The sequence below is a fragment of the Festucalex cinctus genome, chromosome 18 (assembly GCF_051991245.1).
Source record: "Festucalex cinctus isolate MCC-2025b chromosome 18, RoL_Fcin_1.0, whole genome shotgun sequence".
In the NCBI taxonomy this organism is placed as follows: domain Eukaryota; kingdom Metazoa; phylum Chordata; class Actinopteri; order Syngnathiformes; family Syngnathidae; genus Festucalex; species Festucalex cinctus.
This window is the reverse complement of record NC_135428.1, coordinates 11,938,029-11,960,673: the sequence shown is the minus strand read 5'-3', so window position 1 is coordinate 11,960,673 and position 22,645 is coordinate 11,938,029. Positions and strand designations below refer to the sequence as shown.

The 22,645-nt window shown below is 43.8% G+C and overlaps 1 protein-coding gene and 1 long non-coding RNA gene across 2 annotated transcripts in view; both read left to right on the top strand.

Moving 5' to 3' along the window:
- Window positions 1–9,299, top strand: part of dchs1b (dachsous cadherin-related 1b) — a 48,160-nt gene extending 38,861 nt beyond the window's left edge. The window contains exons 17-29 of the mRNA XM_077504473.1: window positions 297–506; window positions 721–977; window positions 1,624–1,830; window positions 2,823–3,219; window positions 3,309–3,422; window positions 3,563–3,774; window positions 3,845–3,996; window positions 4,065–4,195; window positions 4,381–4,667; window positions 4,990–5,131; window positions 5,208–5,379; window positions 5,609–6,018; window positions 6,103–9,299. Coding sequence (XP_077360599.1) covers window positions 297–506; window positions 721–977; window positions 1,624–1,830; window positions 2,823–3,219; window positions 3,309–3,422; window positions 3,563–3,774; window positions 3,845–3,996; window positions 4,065–4,195; window positions 4,381–4,667; window positions 4,990–5,131; window positions 5,208–5,379; window positions 5,609–6,018; window positions 6,103–8,156 — 4,745 coding nt within the window. The 3' untranslated portion in view covers window positions 8,157–9,299. The remainder of the gene's footprint in view (window positions 1–296; window positions 507–720; window positions 978–1,623; window positions 1,831–2,822; window positions 3,220–3,308; window positions 3,423–3,562; window positions 3,775–3,844; window positions 3,997–4,064; window positions 4,196–4,380; window positions 4,668–4,989; window positions 5,132–5,207; window positions 5,380–5,608; window positions 6,019–6,102) is intronic.
- Window positions 9,300–18,672: 9,373 nt separating this feature from the next.
- Window positions 18,673–22,633, top strand: LOC144005956 (uncharacterized). The gene is made up of 2 exons (XR_013279703.1): window positions 18,673–18,979; window positions 22,090–22,633. It is a non-coding gene; the product is annotated as an uncharacterized LOC144005956 (long non-coding RNA).
- Window positions 22,634–22,645: the final 12 nt, after the last annotated feature.

Genomic DNA, 22,645 nt, shown 5'->3' with positions numbered 1-22,645 from the left:
AGTGATGGTGCACCAAACCATTTATTCTTCAAAGGTTTATCCCGTATGCAGTATTGTGACCAGTGTTGGGCTTTTTGGTGGTTCTCACCAAGTCAAAATAAGATATGCCTACGGGTTACCTATATGTTTTCATCAAAATACAGTTTATAGTCATTGTTTACGTACACGTCAAAGACAATGGTCTATTGTGGATCTTTAATCACTTAAACAGTCAACATCAAAGACAATGTCCAGTCTAGCCAGTTCGTCCATGTCTAAAAAAAACAAAAACAAAAAACATCCATCTTTCTGTCCAGTGTACGCCCGGGACGGAGGTCTGCCCCCGAACTTTTCCAAGGCAACGGTGCGCGTGGAGGTTGAAGACGTGAACGACAACGCTCCGGTCTTCGCCCAGCCGTGGTACGGCCTGGAAGCGCCCGAGAATCAGGAACCCGTGGAGCTGTGTGTCCTCAAGGCTACTGACCCTGACTCGGGTGTAGGCGGGGAGCTAGAGTACAGGATTACTGGTGAGAGCGATCCCGTCCGTCCTCCTTGCCAACTATTACATTAGTTTGCTGGCACTACACGCGTGCTTCTTTGCTTTCGACCAGGCCCGTCTGCATATAAAAACTGATCTACAGGTTTGACACAAGTCTGGCTCTTGATGTTGGACTTTAAAAGTAGTACTTTGCCTCTCTGGCTGAGATCTGTCCTCATTTTTGCGCCAACTGCTCCCTCCAGCCGGAGACCCGGACGGGGATTTCCACCTCCACGCCAGCACGGGAGCCCTGTCCACCCGGCGGGGCCTGGACAGGGAGACCAAGGCCGAGTACACCCTGGAGGTGACGGCCACGGATCGAGGCGTCCCCGCTCTCGGCACCGTGGTCACGGTGGAGGTCCGAGTGTTGGACGTCAATGACAACAGCCCCGTTTTTGGCAGGAGCGCCTACAGTGCCGATGTTTCGGAGGATGTCTCTGAGGGATCGCAAGTTCTGACGGTAGACAGACTTTATTGTCATGTCTTAACTCATCGTTCCTTTGTCTTAGATTTTTTTTGTTAAGGGTTTTTCCTTTATCGTAAAAATGTTTCACATGTCAAATTTTTGCAGATTTGCATCACAAAATTTAGATCCCCATGTACGTAAAAAGTTGACCAGTCAAAATGTTTAATTGCAATGTTTAAAAAAACAAAACGAAAAAAAAAAAGTCTCCAGGTAAACCTTACCTGTTATCTTATTCTGCGAGTAATATAATTTTGTTTAATTCAAAAGTAAGATTTTACAAAAACAAGCAGGAATTTTTGTCTCAGTCCTAAAACCTATTTCTGTCTGGCTTGTTTCTCGAAAAAAAGAAGAAAAAAAATGTAAAGCATCTTTTCTTGAAAACTAATTTTTCAGGGAAAAAAAAAAAAAAAAAAAAAGCTCAAAAAAGCTAAAATCAGATTAATATTTTCCGTAGTAAACAAAATTTTTAATTTATCTTAGAAAAAAATAGATATATATTTTTTTTATATGAAAATAATAGCACAAACAACAACAAAAAATACTCTCTCTGTGAAAAACTAAAATAGATGGAATCTTTTCGGAAAATGTTTGGATATTTTTGCAATTCACTAAGTCCCGGATGTCGCATTGCATCGTCCAGGTGTCTGCCACGGATGCTGATGACGGCGTGAACGGGAAAGTTCTGTACTTCCTGAGCTACGAGGCTCACGGCGCATTCACGGTGGACGAACACACGGGCCGCATCACCACATCGGCCCCCCTGGACCGCGAGAAGCAAGCAGCGTACAACTTCCAGGTGTTTGCCATTGACCTTTCCCCGGCGTCGCCCAGGAACTCTTCCGCTCAGGTAAACAGGATGATGTTGGCTTGTCACACCAATCTTTGCAGCATCTCTCAAGCTGCATCATTTTCACAGGCATAAACAGCAATTTGTAGACAGACTACATTCATTTCATTATCAGGATGACCATGGGGAAAAGCTAGGGCATTGTAACTAGACAACTGGTTCCAACTTGCTTAACGTGGTGCCAAGAGTGTCGTGGGGACAGGGTAGGTGTGCACACATATGGCAAATAAAATCATTTTCAATTATGGATGCAGCACTTCATACACCTAGACAACACAAATAGGGTGTCACAACGAGGCGAGAAGCTTTCCATTGATTACATGGATTTAGTTGGCATGTTGACCGTCTGTCGGAAGTCGGTCATCCCGACTAGATGAACGCAACTCGCGTAAGTGAGCACTCGTTAAGACAATAAAAGCATTTTCACACAAGGAGTCTGCACTTCATGCACTACATTTCAGATCCAGACTGTGTTGCCCTAACGACTATTGTGGTAGAGCTAGGGTGTTGCGACGAGGCAAACAGCTTCTACTTAGGGAAGCACAACCCAGTGTGTGGGGGAGAACAAAAACAAGCATCACTGAAGACAAAAAAAAAAAAAAAAAAAAAAAAAAGCATTTTCACCCATGGAGGCAGCCCTTCGTATACAGATTGAAGTCATTTTGTTGACATGACGACGAGAGGTGTCTGTATGAATGCAATAACAATGCAAACTATTAAGTACACATGAGCCGCTGCAGAGAAGCATGAATTCTATTTTCACTGGTGGAGGCAGTACTTCATAGCATACAACAACAAAACAATGCAAATCTGCTTCACTTCTGGTATTGACATGGTCGTGTTTCTGATAGTTTAGTTGCTTGAAAGCGGCTCAGGATCTCCGCGAATTTAGAAGGGCTCACTCAAGCACATTTTTAGCAATACGGAAAAATCCAGACAACTATGTGTGTACAAGCCAATAAAAAAAGTCACTTCGTTTGTCAACCTTTCAGGTGACCATCACCCTCACCGACGTCAACGACAACACGCCCATCTTCATCCAGGACCCGCTGGTCATCGAGGTGTCCAGCAGGCGGTCCCAGCGGGTTCTGGCCACCATGAAGGCCGAGGACAAGGACTTCGGGGCCAACGGCTCCGTGTTTTACCGCTTCGCTGCCCCCGTTAAGGGCTTCAGCATCAATTCTCTGACCGGACAGATCCAGGCCACAGAGCCTCTGGACACTCTGTCTCAGGCCCAGAGGACCCTCATTGTGGAGGCCATGGACCAGGGCACACCCGCCCAGTCCGCACAAGGGGTGGTGGTGATCTACGTGAAAGAGGTAGCGTACAACGGCATTCGCTTCTCAAGGAACGCCAGAGACGTCAGCATACAGGAGAACGCAGCTAAAGGTCTGACCTGGTGCAGTATTAACCAGGACAAGGATGATAATCTGATTTTATTGTCAAGGAATTATCTGTATTGTGATCCCGGAAAATAGGCACAGCTGTGGCTCAGGCTCAGGCCCAGTATCCAGATGGAAATCACAAGGGGATCAGCTACAGCATCTTCAGTGGGAACAGACAGCAGGCCTTCAGGATCAGCTCGTCTACAGGTGAATAACATCAGTCGCACTCTCCAAATGTAAGAGGAGAGGCAGGACTGAAAGGGGAGGAAAGAAGTGATCGAGGAGGGAAGCCAGAGGGAGAGAAGCTACATTTCCAAAACACGGTAATTCATACATGTGTTCTTTAGGTGAAATCTGGGTGCAACGCTCCAAGGGTCTGGACTTTGAAGACACACCTAGGCTACGTTTGGTGGTGAAGGCTGAGACTGTGTCTTCTACCTCTTTCACCGGCATCAACTTGATGCTGCAGGATGTCAACGACAACCTGCCTCGCTTCCAGCTGCAAAACTATGTAGCTTACATGAGGGAGGCTCGGGGATATGAAACGCCGATCATACAGGTACCACGCAACGCAAAATGCTCGCCACCGACTCTTCCGGAGAGTTTAACCCTGGCGTAAATGCTCGCAGGTCTTGGCCGACGACATGGACCAGGGCCAGAACGGTCAGGTGACCTACTCCATTCAGTCTTCGGGCATGAGCGGATTGTTTAAGATTGATCCGATGACGGGGAGCATCACCACGACGGCTATCATGGACCGTGAGATCTTTACCCAGACCAAGTAAGAACACAAGATGATAGGATGCTATTTAAACACGGTAGTATTTAAAATAAAACACCTTTACCGAGGCTGGTGATAACAGCAACTGATAGAGGAAGTCCAAGACTGGCAGGATCAGCGACTCTGACCGTGATCATCGTGGACCAGAATGACAACAGTCCCACTATACCCTTGCCACAGGAAATCCGTATCTCAGAAAGTATGTGTCAACAGTATTATATCATGTATACAGTAGTACATTAAGAGTTTTTTGTTGTTACAAGCCATCACTTGATCGATGTTTAGTTCTATGTTGTGAGTGATTTAAGTTAGGAGTGGATTTCAGATGTACTGTTGAAAAGGTGTATGGTTGAAAAACAACTGACATGGCTGTGTACCTATCAGACACATTAATAGGTACCGAGATCACCCTGGTGACGGGTAATGATGTAGACTCTGGACCTGCTCTGGCCTACTCGTTGCACCTTGACCCAAGCGCCATGGGCAAGTTTGGCATCCACCGCTACACCGGAGGCGTTTCCCTCACCGCCCCGCTGGACTTTGAGGAGAAGACATGGTACACGGTGACGGTCAGAGCCACTGACAGCCAGCACCACACAGAGGCCAACATCACCATCCTGGTAGAGGACGTCAACGACAATGTACCGGCCTTCACCCAGGACCTCTATCAGGTAGGCTGGCCCATCTTCAGCACAGATTTCAGAGAAGAAGTACAGTATATTAATTAAACCCCTTGGTGCAAGTGCAGGATAAAAAAATAAAATAAAAACACAAATCTTGACAAAAATTAAATAATCAAGCTACTAAAATATCCTTACATGTGGGCAAAGAGAGCCACAGCCGCCGATGCACTTCTACCCGTTTATAGATCAATAAATGACAACACTCACAAAGCAAAGCATGAATCAAGTACTGGCTTATAACTCAGGAAAAACTCCCAAGTTGGAGCACTAGTATGTCAAGGTGCTTAACGGCTTTTGTTACCCACCCCAGGTGACCGTGCCTGAACACACGCCAGCTGGCAGTGTGGTCGTCACGGTAACAGCGACCGACAGGGACTCTGGAGAGAACGGAAGGATCACCTACAGTGTGATGTCGTCCACTCAGGAGGGCTTTTACATTGATCCCAACAATGGTAGACAAGCACTTCCTCCTGCTGTATAAAGTAAAAAATATATGACTCTGGTTCTCTGACCCTTTTTGGCATGCAGGAACTTTGTACATCAGCCACCGAGCAGAGTTTGACGCCGAACGCCCTTCCGTCAATGTGGTCATTGAAGCTCGTGACGGGGGCTCACCCCCGCATTCAGCCCTCGCCACCGTCCAAGTTCAAATCGCTGATGTCAACGACAATGCCCCCGTGTTTCACCAATCAGAGTACAGGTTAGTTTTAGTAGAAGCAATTCTTGAAGTTTTGACAAATTTAAACAGACTCGGTGAGCAAATACCAATTGTGAGATTAGAGCCAAGACAATAATCGATATCATAGAAACCTGGGCCAAAGTTAGGGTGTTGTGACTAGGCAAGTGACTTCTACTTGCAGAAACGGAGCCTAGAGTGTGAGGAAACAAGAACCCAAATCCATAATTTGACCCTTTATTTTCACTTCCAGGGCAATGATTTCAGAGGACACCATCCCAGGAGCGACAGTCTTGACATTCGAGGCCTTTGACAGTGATCTATCCCGGGAAAACTGCGGCTTTGACTTTGCTATCGCCAACGGCAATGAGGGCAACGCCTTCCAGATCGAGAGCAGCGTACGCTTCCTGGAGGGCCGCGGCTTCCAAACCGTGGGGACGCTGCTCTTGGCTGACGGTCTGGATTTTGAAGCCAAGCCGCTATACAACCTCACCGTGGTGGTGTCGGACCGCGGCGTGCCCCAAAGGAGCTCCAGCGTCGCTGCCGTGATTACGATTGCCGACGTGAATGACAACCCGCCGGTTTTCGGCAGGGCAGAATACTTGGTGGCGTTGAGCGAAGGGGCTGTTGCTGGGACAGAGATCATACGACTGACTGCGACAGGTGCCTAAAAAACATCCTGGTTGACCTTCACTTGAACGTCTCACTTTGAGTTAATCGAGAACCTTTGTCTCCTGTTTTTCCCAGATCCAGACTCAACACCCAACGCGGAAGTCCAGTATTCTATAAGCTCAGGGGACGAGGTTAACCTTTTTACCGTGGACCAGTGGACTGGAGCCTTACGGCTTCAGCAGACATTGGACCGCGAGCACAGGTCCACTCACACCGTCATCATCCAGGCCACGGACGGTCAAGGGCATTTCGCTCTGGTTCCCGTGGTTGTCGAGGTAAAAGACGTGAACGACAATCATCCTTTCTTCCCAGTGGAAGTTCTGACGGCAAGTATCAGAGAGAACCAGCCGGCAAATTCGGCCGTGACAGTTCTCCACGCCATCGATCACGACACTGGAGTCTTTGGCCAGCTGAGGTACTTCATGGTAGAGCGGTCGCCAGCAGGAAAAGACTTTTCCGTGGATTCTGCCACTGGAGAGATCAGGAGCAGGAACCCCTTTGACTTTGAGAAAATCAATTCATTCAACTTTGTTGCACTGGCAGTTGATGCAGGAAACCATACTGCCACTGTTACGGTGCAGGTGTTTGTCACGGGTGAGGATGAGTACGACCCGCTTTTCACATCCTCCGATTTCTCCTTTGAGGTCCCTGAGGATGCCAGGAAAGGTCAGAGCATAGGCCAAGTCCAGGCCCGTGACGAGGATGGAGGCGTAGACGGGATCGTCCTCTACTCCTTCCCCACGAGCTCGCCGTACTTTGACGTGAACAAAACCACCGGAGTGATTTTCCTCAAGCTGGACAGCTCGGGGAGCAGTCATAGCAGCAGTAACAGTGGATCGGGTCGAGCCAAAAGAGAAACTAGGCTGATGAATCTGGACGTGAGAGCGCATAGTCCTCTGGATGCATCTCGCCACGCCACGGCGCACATCTCCATCGACGTCACTAACACGGGCTTTGGCCTGGCCCCCGACGTGAACGTCTTGCTGATTATCATCATCGCCGTGTCACTTGGCGTGATCATTCTGCTCGTCATCATGGCGGTGGTGGTGTTTTTAGTCAAGTCGCGCCGAAGAAAGAAAGCCCAGAATGCTGCAAACAGAAATGTGGCCTCGGGAACCGCTCTGAAGAATCTGGACAACTGTAGCTCGGGACAAGCGGGAGAAAGAATCTACCACCAGGCCTTGCCAGGCTATGTTGGAGACCAGGTGGGTGGTGGCGGGGGTTCATACACAAGAGGAGGATCTCTGGATCCGTCTCACTCGAGTGGGAGAGGATCCGCCGAGGCAGCGGAAGATGACGAAATTAGGATGATAAACGAGTATCCCCGCGTGGCTTCGATCAGCTCATCCATGCAGGAGCACATCTCTGCTAGGGGACCAGACTCTGGGATTCAGCAGGATGCCGACCAGCTCTCAGATGTCTCTTGTGAGCCAGCGGCTTTGGAAGGGAGCACTTGGTTTAAAGGCAAAAAACTGGGCGGCAGTCTTAGCGGAACTTTGCTGTCTGGGCAGCTCCCGGTCTACAGGGACGAGGGAGGCGGCTACCTGGGAGTCGGACGGGGACTCAATATTTCCCTCCCCAAAGATTACTCCTTCCCAGAGGATGGTAAACCATCTGTTGATGGTTCTCTCACCGCAATAGTGGCTAGCGATGAGGAGCTCCGCGGAAGCTACAACTGGGACTACCTGCTCAACTGGTGCCCTCAGTTCCAGCCACTGGCCAACGTCTTTACAGAAATCGCAAGACTGAAAGACGAGACGGCCCAGCAGAACCCAAATCTGCGCCAGCCTTTCCAACCTAAGCCCAAAATGGATCCCAAACCAAGAATCGACCCACCGCCGCTTATTACGTCAGTCGCCCACCCGGGGGCCATGTCAGTGCCACCCAAAGTCCCTGCGATCGGACGGACGTTCCCCCACTTAGCTTCGCTCCGCCGTTCCCCCATCAGCCATGAGGGTTCCATTTCGTCGGCAGCCATGTCGCCCAGCTTTTCACCATCACTTTCCCCATTGGCGGCACGCTCTCCTGCCGTCTCCCCTTTCGGGGTCAACCAGGGACCCTCAGCGTCCATGATCAGCACCCGGGAGCCCTCATTGGAAAGGAGTCCTGATCATGAGTTGAGAATATGAGGGCCAAGAAAAAGGACCATTTCTAGAACTATTGCATACTTTTGTGCTCTTGACACTACTTTTGTGGACTGGCACACAGCATGGGCCACCTCCTGTCATATCGACAGCCAGGGTTCTCAGACTTTATGGATCAAGGGACCCCTTACACGTGAAAAATCCAAGCACAAACTTATAATGTTAACGGCAATTAAACAAATACTCTTTGTATCCCTAAATGCCATCAGAGGTGGTTTTAATGGTGTGTCGGTCCCCATATCTAGGTATGCACTTTCTTTAAAAAAAAAAAAAAAAAAAAAAAATGATACATTTTAATTTATTGTTCCTGGACCCCAGTGAGAGATCCACTGGTCTAAGGACCACCCGTAGTGGTTCTGATGGTGACTTGTGGCATTGTGGTTGTTTTCCACGTTCCCTCGCTGGCTGGCCAGAGAGCACCTTGTTTCCGTCTTTTTGTATTACAGTGTTAAAAGTTATCGGGGAAAAAAAACCTGAATGCCAACGGATTGTTTGACGTGCCAATGCGGGACAAACATGGAGGTTATTGCCTGTTTGTTTGATTTTTTTTTTTTTTTGAATATATTTTTTTACATCAATATTGATTTAAGATTGTATTTGTGCATTTGTGTATATGTATATTAGGATGTATGAAGACTAGACTATGTGCATCTGTGATTGTTAGTCAATTAGCGCCTCCGACTGGGGCTGATATGGGAGTGAGTTTGTTAGTGTTATTTATATAACAAAGGAGGGGGTTTTCTACTTTGTTTATTTTGCCAAATCGCAGATCAAAACAGTTTTAGCGGGATCACCTCTGTGTCTTTACAATGAAAGTGCTTCCTGCATTAATGATGATGATGATGGTATTCATCTCAGCACAAAGGGAAATATGCAAATGTCACCACTCACCGCACATCATCCAGCACTGCAACATGGGTTAGTGTTGGGTTAGACTTTAGGGCAGAGGATTAAGAATCAAGCATGTGTTTTGGATTAGAACATACACAAACTCATCAACATGTGCAGTATTTTTTTACAGTCACCATCTCATTTGCATATTCCGATCATGTGTTTTCTCAAGCCTCCAAATACAAAGAGCTCTACTGTACTGTACTTGTATTTAAAGCAACAAAATAAATCCCCCACTGATCCATTTTGACACAAACTGGCGTCTGTTTTTTATTCCTCTTTGAAGAATTGAGCAGTAATCAAATGTTCTGGGAATGATGGACAGTTGAGCTTAAGTCTAGGATTCTGTAGATATTGGGGGCGGGGACATTTCACATCAGTTCATCGTGAGTGTATGCATACCTCGAGAAAGCTACACATATGAACGCCATTAATACATAAGACAGTGTAGGCGTACCTAATCAAGTGTCCAGTATGTGTAACATTTTCAGTTTTTCATTGCTCCCCCTCTGAAAACCCTCTGCAGCCTGGAGGGCAGTCTGGAGAGCCACTCATCTTTTAATATTACATTTAAATGAACTTTTATTAAAGTGCTTCATGGGAGATGTCCCCTACTGTGTTCAGTTTTTTGTTTTAAATTATATCAAAACAACAAAAACACCATCAAATTGCAAACGTACGGTATCGATGACATCACAGCAGACGTCAAATCTGGTCACACAAGCCTTCTTGTCCATCAGTTGCTCAAGCTCACGTAGCAAGTGCTCTGTAGTTACCAAGGCAACTCCAGATCACCTACTTATATTTGTAAATCGGGCAGAACAGCTCTCGTATTGTTAGCACTAGCCTCATTAGCACCTATGATAAGAGTACTGTGCACCAAAGAAATGCTTGTTTCAAGCAATTAGACCATTTCTTTTTACCAGAATAATTATCTTAGCATCTTCAGAATTTCCCTGATAGAGGTTAAAAATAAATAAGGCCTAAATTGGAAAACTCTAAAAACAGATAGCATTCTTAGCCCCAAGGCAAGGCATTCTGCGCATAAAACAAATGTTTCTTTGAATTAAGAGTGGAGAGACTTGCGTTTGTAAGTTTTTTTAAATTGAAATCGAGTCGTAATGCATTATGGAATTACGTCACAAGTACACAGCCACTCTAGTATCAAATACAAATTACAAAGCGACTGAAGCGACTAGCGTATGGCCAGTCGCGCCTGTATTGTTAGCGTGTAGCATCATTAGTGCGAACATTAAAGTTGAACTTGGGAAATGTTTAGATGTGATCTTTTCATGTCAGTCAAGATCTGTTGTCTGGAATTACTAGCTTTGAATCTCTAGGATTTCTGTGATCGATTTAAGAAAACAACAACAAATATTAATTTTGCAACAGACTGCTTCCATTTCATCCAAATATTAGCTTTGCATCTTTCGCACAAGTATTTATTGTCCTCCCCATCCTTTAAAACACTTAAGGAGGTTATGGTTCGGGCATATAAAGTTCCTACGCTTTTTCAAGTCTCCCCAAGAATATGTCAGCCTTCCATTTGTAACAGCACATGATTTTTTTTGTAGCAAATCCTACTAAATTTTCAGGACAAGTGCAGGATCCATTTGTCTGTCTGCACACTCCAAGCTCTTAAGTGCAAGAACACGGAAAAGAAGCAAACTTCCAGGCCGGATCAGCGTGAGCGACACATGTTGGAATGAAGTGATGCTTTTGACTAAACGCAGTAATCTATTTTGATAAATCCGAAAAAATGTGAGCCAGGAGGATTATTTCTTTTTTTTTTTTTTCTTTTTTTAAATTTTTATTTGCAGCTGCACTCTCTGCCTGGGAACTCTCACATAGGACCGATCCAGGTGCTTCTTGTTCTCGCTTTCATCAGATGGGTTTCCGAAACGTGTGCGTGCAGAATGAGGGACAGTAAACTGTGAAACAGGAAAGAGGAATTGGGTGCACCTGGAGAACAAAAAATTAGTTTACGATCAATCATTTCGAATATATTGTTTTAAAAAAATGCTTTTAATAAGTGTGTTCAGTTTGGATAGAAGTGTGACTACAGACTTTTTGGAATCAGAAGCATGTAGTAGTTATATTTCTTGACATAAAGCATGTACCAAAACAAAGAAGCAGAAAGTAGTTCTTGTTCTGGTAAAACGTAAACATGCCTATTGCTACCGATTAGATGTGAATGTGAACGCAAACGTAAATGCGAAAGTAAATACGAATCAATTTAACAGTTAAATTCCCTTTTAATGGGTTTATGAATCGCTATGACAACTGTGTGATTGACACACACATTGCAAAAAAAAAAAAAAAAAAAGGACGAGACAGGACCTGCGTAATATCAAGACAAAACAATGAGGTTGGCAAAATACACTGCAACGTATGACCCAAGGCTCAAAAGCAACAGTGTCCCAATCACAACTGGTCTGAAAAAGTCACTAAATACAGCAACAAAGTCTGTTAGTGTGAGTTGTGCATGTCAGCCCGTACGCAGTCAACTATAAATGAATAACTGACAAACAGGCATTAATTGATAAAAATCCAAGTTAACCTCGACACGTAACATCCAAAAGCTCTGCAAAAGTCATCTGTGGTTGCTCTGGCAACCATTGGATACCGTCTCCAGTGTTGTTAGCACTTAGCATCACTTATTGCTAATGTTAATGTTCCGAGTAAATGTCCATTTCAAGACATGTTGTAGGGTTCGTTTGTTTCAAGTTCATAAAAGTTTTATGTGGGGCACCATTTGACCCAGGAACAGATTATTTCCACTTTCATTATTTCCTACGGGAAAAAAAAAAAATGTCCCTGCCAATCAAAAGTCAACATTATTACCCTCGCAAAGGCAGACTTGGTGACTAATGAGTTTCCCTTGACGGGACATTTTCTCTGATGTTTTCCCTCTGTTTTGTTTTCCATAAACATGATTTACTGGCTGACATTTATAAAATGCTTCACTCTATCGCACACCGTCTCACTTGCACTCTCTCCCTTTCTCTCGCTCGTGCTCTCTCGCTCTCCCGACATGGAAATTTATTAGCCGGCCTTCTTCCTCTGTCAGCTCGAACGCGGAGAATGTGCAGGAGTCGGAGTCTTTTCTTTTTTACGACTTGGATCACAGCGCAAGTATTCCGTTAAGGCAACACTGAAATGTTATCCTCTTTTTACACCAAAATTACAGTCAGTTCAAGAAGTTTTTTTTTTTTTTTTGGAATGTGGGTAAAAGTCTGAACGAGGACGAGAACATTGCCAGGACTCCAGCAGTCCACTGCGTGGAGCGCACACGTCACAGAAAAACGGACCGAAGGGGGAAATTTCAAAGCAAAACGGCTGACTGCTTGTGCCTTTCTAGGCTCGGCCTTTTGAGACTTTTTTTTTTTTTTTTTGTGGCAGGATAGACATGTCAACCAGCCAAAATTCATGCTGCTGAGGTCAACAAGATTTAGGGGCTGAATTTGCAAGACATTGGAATGACCAAAAGATTAGCTTAAAGTGGTGCCTTCAAAGCAAAATATTGATTACTAAAATAGACTTTTTTGGTGGGCCTACTCATGATAGATTTCTTTTAAGATGTGAGGGAAAAGAAGAACCAAACATTGCTGACTTTTTGTTTTTTCAGCCATTTTTTTTTGTGGATCTATTCATGATAAACATCCATCCATTTTCTTGACTGCTTATTCCTCACAAGGGTCGCGGGGGGGTGCTGGAGCCTATCTCAGCTGGCTTTGGGCAGTAGGCGGGGTACACCCTGGACTGGTTGCCAGTCAATCACAAGGCACACAGAGACAAACAACCATCCACACTCACAAGCACACCTAGGGACAATTCAGTGTTCAATTAACCTCCCGTGCATGTCTTTGGAATGTGGGAGGAGACCGGAGTGCCCGGAGAAGACCCACGCAGGCACGGGGAGAACATGCAAACTCCACCCAGGAAGGCCGGAGCCTGGACTCGAACCCGAGTCTGGGAGGTGGACGTGCTAACCACTCACCACCGTGCCGCCCCATGATAAACATGCTGACCAAATTTCAAGTTGCTAAGTGACCGGCTTTGGGAGCTGAATTTTCACCACCTTTTTTCTGAAAGATTTGCAACGTGTGCACCCTGCTGAGATGTTCCTTGAACATCAAACCGAGCTATGAACTTTGCAACACGTTTATTTATGGCAATTGGCATGCACAGAGTTGGACAAACTGTTGAAGGAGCAGATGTTTCCTCACGGACGCTGCGCCCTCTAAACGACTCCTGTGATTGATGGACATGTTATAGAAAAGTTTTCCATTCAAACACTATAACTCGGAACAAAGACCGTCACGACAATCCTATGCGGAAGTTGCCGTGATGTTCTCTGACAATCTCAGAACTTTTTTAAAGACCTTAGATGTTCGCGGTGTTCCACTTTTGGAGATTAATACGCCCTAAAGACAACATTATCCATCATATCCTCACCCTGCTCAGGAAGCGAACGTTCAAGGCAGCATCCTCGACCCAATTGCGTGCGAGCACAGCTTAAAAAGCGACGACGTCTCAAAGCCAAAGCTGCTCATCTTCGACCTCTCGTTATTCTTTAGTCACTTGCTGCCCCTTTCCGAGAAAGCTAAGCAGCCAAAGTGGCTTTTCTTTTCTCTTTATCCTAAGTTGTGCAAAGTCGACGTGATCGAGGAGGCCGCTCGGTGAACTTTCCTTCAGTTCCTTCAGTGAGCGTCTTCTTCTCCTCCGGGAAAAAGGATCAGGTGGCGGGAAGCTGATTTACTGCATGTGACCAACAGTTTGGAAAGCTAACTCTCGTCCGACTTGCCGATCGTTAAAAAAAAAAAAAAAAAAAAAAAAAAAAAAAGTAGCTGACAAACTAAGAGGATGAATGTTTTTGCTCTTTCGGCCATGACGCCGTCTGTTTTTTTTTGTGTGTGTGTGTTGGATCTTTTGCTTCCTGCCGCTGGATTTGTCGTGGGGGGGATGTCGTCACAGGAACAAAAGATTTGTGACACGCGATTTGTTGTTTTTACAGCCAACAAAACCGGCGGTATGAACTTAATTATTGGCACACTCGCTGGAGAACTGTTCGACGCAACATTAGGAACACCTGCGAGGAAAATTCCTCATCCAATACAAGAGGAGGATCCAAAACTGAAGCGTTACAAAGATAACAAAGCTTACTTTTCATTGACAATGACTGTGGCCAGCTATAAAATAGACTACTTCTCTTCTTTTTTTTGCACCTTGCAGACACATTTGCAGCACAATAAGAACTGCAAACAGACCTTGCAGTTGTTTGTTTTGAGGCAAAACATCAGACTTCACAAGTCATGCTCAGTTTCATGCCATCCTTCTATCTTGAATACGTTGCTGAAACTTAGAAAACGGAAATTTTAACAAGGAGGATTCAATTTTCTGGACTCAGAACTAGGGATGTTCGATACCACTTTTTTTCAGACCGATACCGATACTCAGACCCTCAGTACTCAGCGATACCAACTGCCGATACCAGTAGTACATTTTGACAAATAAAAAAAAAATCACTTAAAGATATTTTTAAACAAATATATTTCTTTTAATTTTTACCAAAAAAACAGCACAGTCACTCTTCAATAGTCTTAACGCTCAAAATAAAACACAAAAATGCTCTTTTAGTTTAAGATTCACAATTTTGAAGTATTTCCAAATCTGTGAAGTTTTGATGAAAAACTGCTGCAAGCTAGCGCCAGTTACAGGCAAGGAGGACTCACTTAACGTCTTCCCCCTCTGCCATCGGCCGCTTGTACTCTGTGTCACGAGTACTCGAGTACTTGAAAAAAGGCTGGTATCGGCCCGATACCGATACCTGGTACTCGCCCATCCCTACTCAGAACCCCTGAAAATGACCGAAATGAGCACGTCATGGCATCTTGAAACTTTTCAGTGGGTCACCTCACCAAATCCACCAATTTTCATGTTGCTGAGTCAAGGGTATTTGGCTTTTTGGGCTGACTTTTTGAAGACATTATCTTATTATCTAATTCAAATCTAGTATGTGGGTGAAAATTGTCCAGTATGTGCTGCATTGTTTCTTGGGTCGGTAAAGCGCGGCTCTCTTTGGATCCAGTCAGGCTCGTGCGACCGTTCATCTGCTTCAAGTTTGACAAAAACCGCGCTGATGCGCATCTATGTTCCGTCAGAGCCAATAGCCATCGATGAGGACCTCCAAATCTTAACCATTATCCTCTGTTTTCGTTTAGGAGCTCGCAATAAATATTTCCCCCCTCCGGGATTTTGAAGGGACGACAAATTGTGTGAGGTTTGTCGTGTGGAAAAAACAGAACGTTCCGTTGCGATATGTCTCCTTTTCAATTACAGTCAGCAATTTTTCACATCACTGATTTGGCGTTGGTAAACCATTTTGGTTTCTTTTAAATTTGTTAGTCAGGCCTCTTCTAATAGTCACGTTGCAATTAGTGTTGTTCCGATACCGTTTTTTAGCTCCCGATACCGATACCCAGCTTTGCAGTATTGGCCGATACCGATACCATACCGATAAAGGTTTTTTTTTCCCTCAACATGAAAAAGCTGTCCTGCCATTGGTTCAGAGCATTCAAGGGCCAATAGAATATCTTAGATCGGCATGCAGTGAACAAGTCACCTATCAGTGAATGTCGTGCATGAGCAAGACAAGATATTGCATCCAAAATCCTATACTAGCTTTGGAATGAATGGTATCAGCATGTTACTTGTGAGTAGTCACCGATACTACTGTTTTAATGCAGTATCGGCGCCTCTGCCGATACCAGTATCGTTATCGGAACAACACGAGTTACAATCGGTTCATTTTCCACGCACAGAAGATACGTTCTTGGTCAATTTGACCCAGACCAAGAACATCCTCATAATTGCCTCTATATATATATATATATATATATATATATATATATATATATATATATATATATATATATATATATATATTATGAACTACAATTTTTTAAGATTATGTTTATAGTTTATCGGATATTAATAATCATTTTAATAATTTTGCACACACTGGCCCATATATCGGCTATTATTTTATTGCTGTGCCAAATTCACCCAAACAAATCAAGGGTGGAAAACGGTGTTCTCACAGTGGTGGGGAAAAACGGGCACTTTGCAACACCAGAGAAGGTTTACCGTTAAGAACTCTTTTACTGCTACGTTATCAAAAAAAACTTTAATGTGACAAAGGCTTTAATCATTTACGTCCTTGAAAACGTTCTATTTCATCAGATTTTGTCATGTTTCATTGTAATTTCATACACGGGCAGCCTATTGAAGAGATACAATGCTGCCATCTGCTGGCCATAGTTAGTGTTTTTGATTCCACAACCCATTCAACAGGCAGCACTGCACTTAGGTGTTGCACTGCCCATTGATTTAAAAAAAAAAAGAAAACAAAAAAAAAAAACAGTTGACATTAAACGTTTATGGCGGCATATATAGTGATTTTACTAAACGTTTCTTAAAGGTTTAATCGTTTCTTAAAGGTTTTTGGCGGTCAAAGAGTTAAGATGAGCAAGAGGGGAGAAACTAGCGCAGCAATAAGAAATGTCACCTCGGCACCTCATGACTTATTCATGGCCCTTCAGTGGCGACTGAGGGTCCCGCGGGTCGTCATATGACCTCGCTAGACGCTGAACCGCCACCTTTGACTAAATGACTTGGCCATAAATGTACACTAAAAGTCTCCGCGAGGGGTCACAAGGTGGAATGAAAGCACTTAAATCAGGAAACGTTTATAGATGATCTAAAAGGCACAAAAACAGTCAGAACGACTTCTGATTGGTGACCTGAAAGCTGATCGATGTGGCTTTCCACTTCATTTGTGTTAGTTTGTGTACAGTTTTAGATTTTATCCAGTCCGATTTCGGTTGCCAAGGATGTAGAAAGGATCTGCCTCTTTCCTGTCCTGTGATCGGATAGTCAGAAAGATTGCTGTCCTACGGCGGTTTACTGCTTTTGTTGATTAGCTAATCCAAATGTAAGCAATTTATTAGCCAATTTTGTTCATTATTTAGTACAGCCACTATAAACCATACAATTATAACTGTATGGTCTATATGTATTCCCATATTTGTACTGCTTTCAGCACAATCCACCTGTGTTGGAATTTCAGATCTTTTGTCGCTAGGTAAGAAAACAAATCTGCCCTTTTTTCTGTCCTGTGATTGGATGGTGACAGTAATTCCTGTTCTGTTATAGCAAACCATTTTAGCATTTCAGGCTCAAACACGTTAAAGTAATGTAGTTACTGTTTTTTGATTACCTTGTCTAAATGATTAGCCGAAAGTTAGGTTATATTGTTTGTATTAATGGTGGATTTTTGTGTAAAAAAGTAATAATCATGAATTTGGTGAGTAGTTTCAAGTGTTCTGAATGGTGCGCCTTTTCATAGTGTTGCTTAGTTTTAGATTTGCATTCGACTTCATGGTAACTGAACAAGAAGTACCGAGAGGAACTAGTAACTATAAAATCTTATTGTTTGGAGAGTACAGTATTTATTTCAAGCATTTTAGCTTATATTATTTAGTTATTTTATGTTTTGCTTTTATTGCACTCTTTCATATTGTTGCTTGGTTGTCATAGCCCATATAAAGAGGTTGCTAATTAAGTGGCTAACTCCCAAAATGTGTCACATCTCAGGCAAGCATTTAGAGGAAAAGAAACAGAGAGCCCAGTGACTTCGCTCCTATCCCGAGTGTACCGTGACTGGAGAGGTGGGACCAACATTACCAGATGGATGTAATTCCCTTCAGTAAATAAAAAATAAATTCTTATTTGTCTTCCAAGATATTCTTTTAGTAGCTGATGGGAGAATACAAGGAGAAACCGTCACCAAGTACAACAATGAAGGACGATTTGGTTGCCATGGAGCCAAGATTTGAGTGCAAACTTTAAATTTATGGGCGCTCGGGTTTTATTTTGGTGCAATCAGAAAATTTTGACATGGTTGGGCTTGGGTACAGGTTGTAACGATGTTCTGCGGATCTGTCGGGGTCGTGGCGGACAATCAGTTTTTCCAATGGGGGGTAGGATGGCCGGGTCTGTGATTATTCGCTTCAATGCTACCACTCCATGTAGGTCTTAGTCGGGAATGCGGGTGCTTGAGTTTGTTTAATGTCGGGTGAATACCACGCAGGTACACCTAGATTAAATGGATAACTCCAACAATTCTAATTAAGAGAATAGATTGTCTAATTAAATTTGAGACCCAGGGAATACTTTTAGGCAAAAACAATTGGCCTTATTTCAAAAATGAAATAGCAGTTAAATAAATGTGCAAACAAAACAGTATGTAACCTATATACAGGATAGGAATTGTTTCACACACACACACACACACACACAAAATAGATACTACACACTTTTTGTCTCGTTTTTGTTTACCCTACGAGTCTACAACTATTCAAATTAGGTTAACAATAGAGTCTGAATTTGACACAGCGTAGATACCCTTTTAAATCAATCCCCCTTCCGTTCGTCCGTTTTCCCTTCAAAATCACCCAATCAATAATGCACTTTATAACATACCAAACAATGAACACAACTTCTAAACGCGTAAAATGTCATTCAAATTGTACTCACGGCTCCGGAGTTCAAGAAGCGAGGGGTGCGTTGCAATAACTGTTGAAAACTTGAGAGCGTTGGACTTCAAAGTCTGCGTCCGTCCTGGTGATGTAATGGCGGATTGGCAGTGGCGGAGCCATAGCCTAAACTACAATTAGCAAGCAGCAACTCTGCCTTGCCAAGCGCCAATCACGTCACATCCACCGAATCTTCAGCCAATATTCGGGAGCCAACCTCACCAAGCCTCCTTCCAGAACGATTCACAAGTTATTTCTCTAACTTTAAGTCTCTTCTTGAGGCTTTCCAATATTTCATGGTTCCATTCTTGCATCGAGGTACGCACTTCCCACTACTTCCGCTCGCTTTCTTTTTTTTCCTCTTGCGATAGAACATGTAGCACTTCACCGCAGTGCTTCTGTCATGTTTCGGTTCTGTGGGGGTTGAGTTTTTGTTTATGTTATGAGTGTTCTTGTTTGTTTTTGTCTGTGGCTGGTGTTTTTGTTATTGGTTCCTGGTTTCTCCCCTTGTCTTTGTCTCGTTATGTCTAACCAGTCCACCTGTGTGTGTCTTCCCTTCCCAGTGTGAGTGAGTGGACTATCAGTGCCCTCAGCCACTTGTTTCCCCAGGTGTGTCTCATTAGGTCATTAGTGTTGGTTAGTTTATTACCGTTTGAGCAGTTCGTCCACACAGCGGCGCTGTTTCGGAGCTTGAAACCGATCAATTTTGGAACCGGAATCAAGTGTGGAAAGATTTCGAAACACGCCCCGTATATTCCAATGTGGGCACCACATGTGTGATACTCCTCCAGTGATTATGAAATTCTCGCTGTGAGTGGGCACAAACCGCCAGTCTGTAAACAACAATAATGGTGGCTAGCCGTGTCATTGTCGTGTTGCGCAACCTCCTTATCTTATTTCTGCTTTTACAGTAAAATGTTTTGCGTGATGTTGTTGTACTTGAATCGCCCGGCATTGTCACTTCTCCTGTGTAACGTGAAACTCTAAATTCAAACTTGGCTGTATACTGTAACTTAGCCCCTCACCCAGAAAAAATTAAAACGATCAAAAGCCTATGATTGAGTGGTGCCCGAATGATGGTATAAAGATCCGTTCTGAGATTATCCCAAAACAACTTTTTGACAGTCAAAAACGTAGCTTCAAGGCCTTCTGAGTGGAAACAGGTCATTAGTAGCATCATTTTCACTGCTAATAGCACAGGACAGCTTTATGCCCCAGAAGAGAGTCTGCAGGGGGAGTGAATACAGCCGGCTTACATTTGAGTAAACTCCCCCAAGTGCGCAGCGAGAGACAATAAAAAGAAGCCGAGTGCCGCTAGTGTGGCGATGCGGCTAAAAGAGCAGGTCAAGAGTGAAGAAGGATGGATGTAAAGAAAGAGACAATAAAACGGTTCAGGGAAGGCTCTTTATTTAGTTTAGGACTCCAGCATCTGAAGTGAAAGCAGATGGCTCTTCCATCTAGAATAGTTTCCACTTGAAGTGTGTTTTTCTGGACCATGTCCAGCCCTCTGCAACCTGCAAGGACAGGTCTGTGCCATGGCACCAAAGCAGATAAATACTAGCTTCAGAATTTAGCGTTCAGGTAGCAAGGTGGAACACTACTTTTATGAGTTAGATTAGAGGTTATGATTAAATTTAGGGGTTTGATTTAAGGGTTTAGCGTTTAAAGTTTAGGATTTTGGTCTGACAATTGCCGTTTTAAGGCATTCAGATACTTTTTGAAACACTCAAGCACACAAACACATAACACAGGACCACAGAATGTTCCTTGGGTTTCATCCTAAACCTCAAGAAGAACAATGGTAGCTTCGTTAGCCATCTTGTGAGTCACAAACAAAGCAATAGTGCTACAAATAAACACATTAGCGTCATTGTTATTAATTGTTGTTTTACCAGATCAAAGCATTATGCTATTGTCTCTTAATTTGTCAGTCCAGCAGCTGCTGATTTGTTATTGATTTTATTTTATTTTTTTACCCAGTCAGTGAACATAACTCGTGGCCTAGTAAGTCAATACATAGCTTGTCAGGTATAATTGTCGCCATTCGGCACGCTAGCGAATGACAACCGCGTCTAGTCGGAGTCGCGTTACCAACCACTTAAGCGGCGAGAATTTAATATTCGCTCCACTCCCGTCCACTCAGCCCCCCGATGGAAGTATTGGGTTTCTCATCCGCAGCTGCTAAATACTCGGCTGGATTGTCGCGCGCCGAGTTTGTTGTTCTTGCGGCTTTTGGCGGAGAAATTCTGCCTGGAAGGGAGATTAGCCAAAATGACGTGACGAAAGACGCGGTAAGGCGACTAGTAACTGTCTTGTGTATAAATGTGCTGAAATGCAGCACATAAATGGAAGATGTATCACTGTGAACACTCTGCTATACTTGATCAATTAGTTAAGATTTGGATTAAGTTAAGTGATTATAGTTTGGGTTAGGTTCAATGTATTATCGCTAGGGTAGAAGTTGGGGTTGCAGATAGGGGTGTGGATCAGGTTGTGCAAGTTGTGTGTTGGGTTTAAGGTGTTGGGATGTAGGCATTAGGGTTTGAAATTAGGTTTGATATTAGATTAAGATTAGGATTACAGATCTATATTGACAACATTCTTGCTAGTCAAAAACGTCTACTCACTGGATTTCCGGATTTTGGACACTGGAATAGAATTTTCTGGCATGTCCTGTGACTTTTGTGTGCATATGTCAGAATCAAGTAGAAAAAAAAAGCTAACATTTCACTTTTGTCCCAGGGTATCAAACGCTCTCCACATCCATCTTACTCCAACGTACGCTCCAGCGCTGCCAGGAATTCGGGTTATCCGAGCTATGCACAACCACGACCCCGTATCCTTTACCAGTCATCACGCCTCAGGGGCCCGTTTTGGCAGGTTGGGGGTCCACCTTCCAAAAAGCAGGAAGACCTCTAATATGTTCCAGTAGTCCTGTAACCCCAATTGTTATGTCCTGGTGGCAGGTTAGCATTATGGTGAACCCGTTTATCACGGAGGATAAATTCGTACGAGCTGCGCGATAGGTGAAAAATTGTGATGTAGTGAGACAATGCTGAAAAAAATAATAGTTTTAGCTCTCCCATATGCTTGAAACTCATTTTAAAACACATTTTTTCCAAGTATTCCTTTGCTTGTTCAACGCTAACTGGCTTGCACGGTTCTCTACATAGAAAGCCAAGCGGGCTTGCTTCAAGCTGTTTATCACTTGTACTCATTTGCTGTCTTGGCTACCGTAAGCATGCAACCTGTTAGCACTATAATGATTTCACAAACAATAAAAGCTGTAAACGGGCCAAAGTGAGCAGAAGAAATTTGGTTTTCTTCACCGGGTGACGTCTGAGTGTGATGGTCTTAAATTTGTGTTGTTGGGGTTTTTTTTTGCCCCGGCGGAGGGGGGATTAAATGTGTCTTCTTTGTTTTTTGAGGGCTGGCGGCTTCAAAGGAGTGGCGGCATCCATCTTCTTCTGCGTTGATTTCATCAGCTGAGATCCCAGGAGGCCCAGAGAACTTTCTGAAATTCCTGAAAGGAAAACAAACGAATCGGTCACGATGGATCATCAAGGAGCTGGAAGTCAGACCCAACGAGATAATCCCTGCACGGCAGATTGACGCAAATTTAAAGGTCCTTTTATTAAGGACACATGCATGACAAGGACTATCAAGGTCACTCGAGAGAGACAACAAGGTTGTAGGTTTGTTTTTTTGTTTTTTTTCCTTTTCATAAAACGTAAGAATATTACAATATAATCCAAATTCAAGGTGTAAAAAATGCAACATTAAAATGAGTGCACAAAAATATTGTTACACCTGCAGGAAGTGAACATGCAAAGCTGAGTCCGAATTTTGTCCGTTGTGTGCACTTTTCGTAGAACTCTAGACCCTGTTTGTTTCTAATAATATTATAAAATCTGAAATATGAATTATTATCATTGAATCTATTAAGCTGCATAATGAACTATGATAAATCAGTACTGTGTGTGT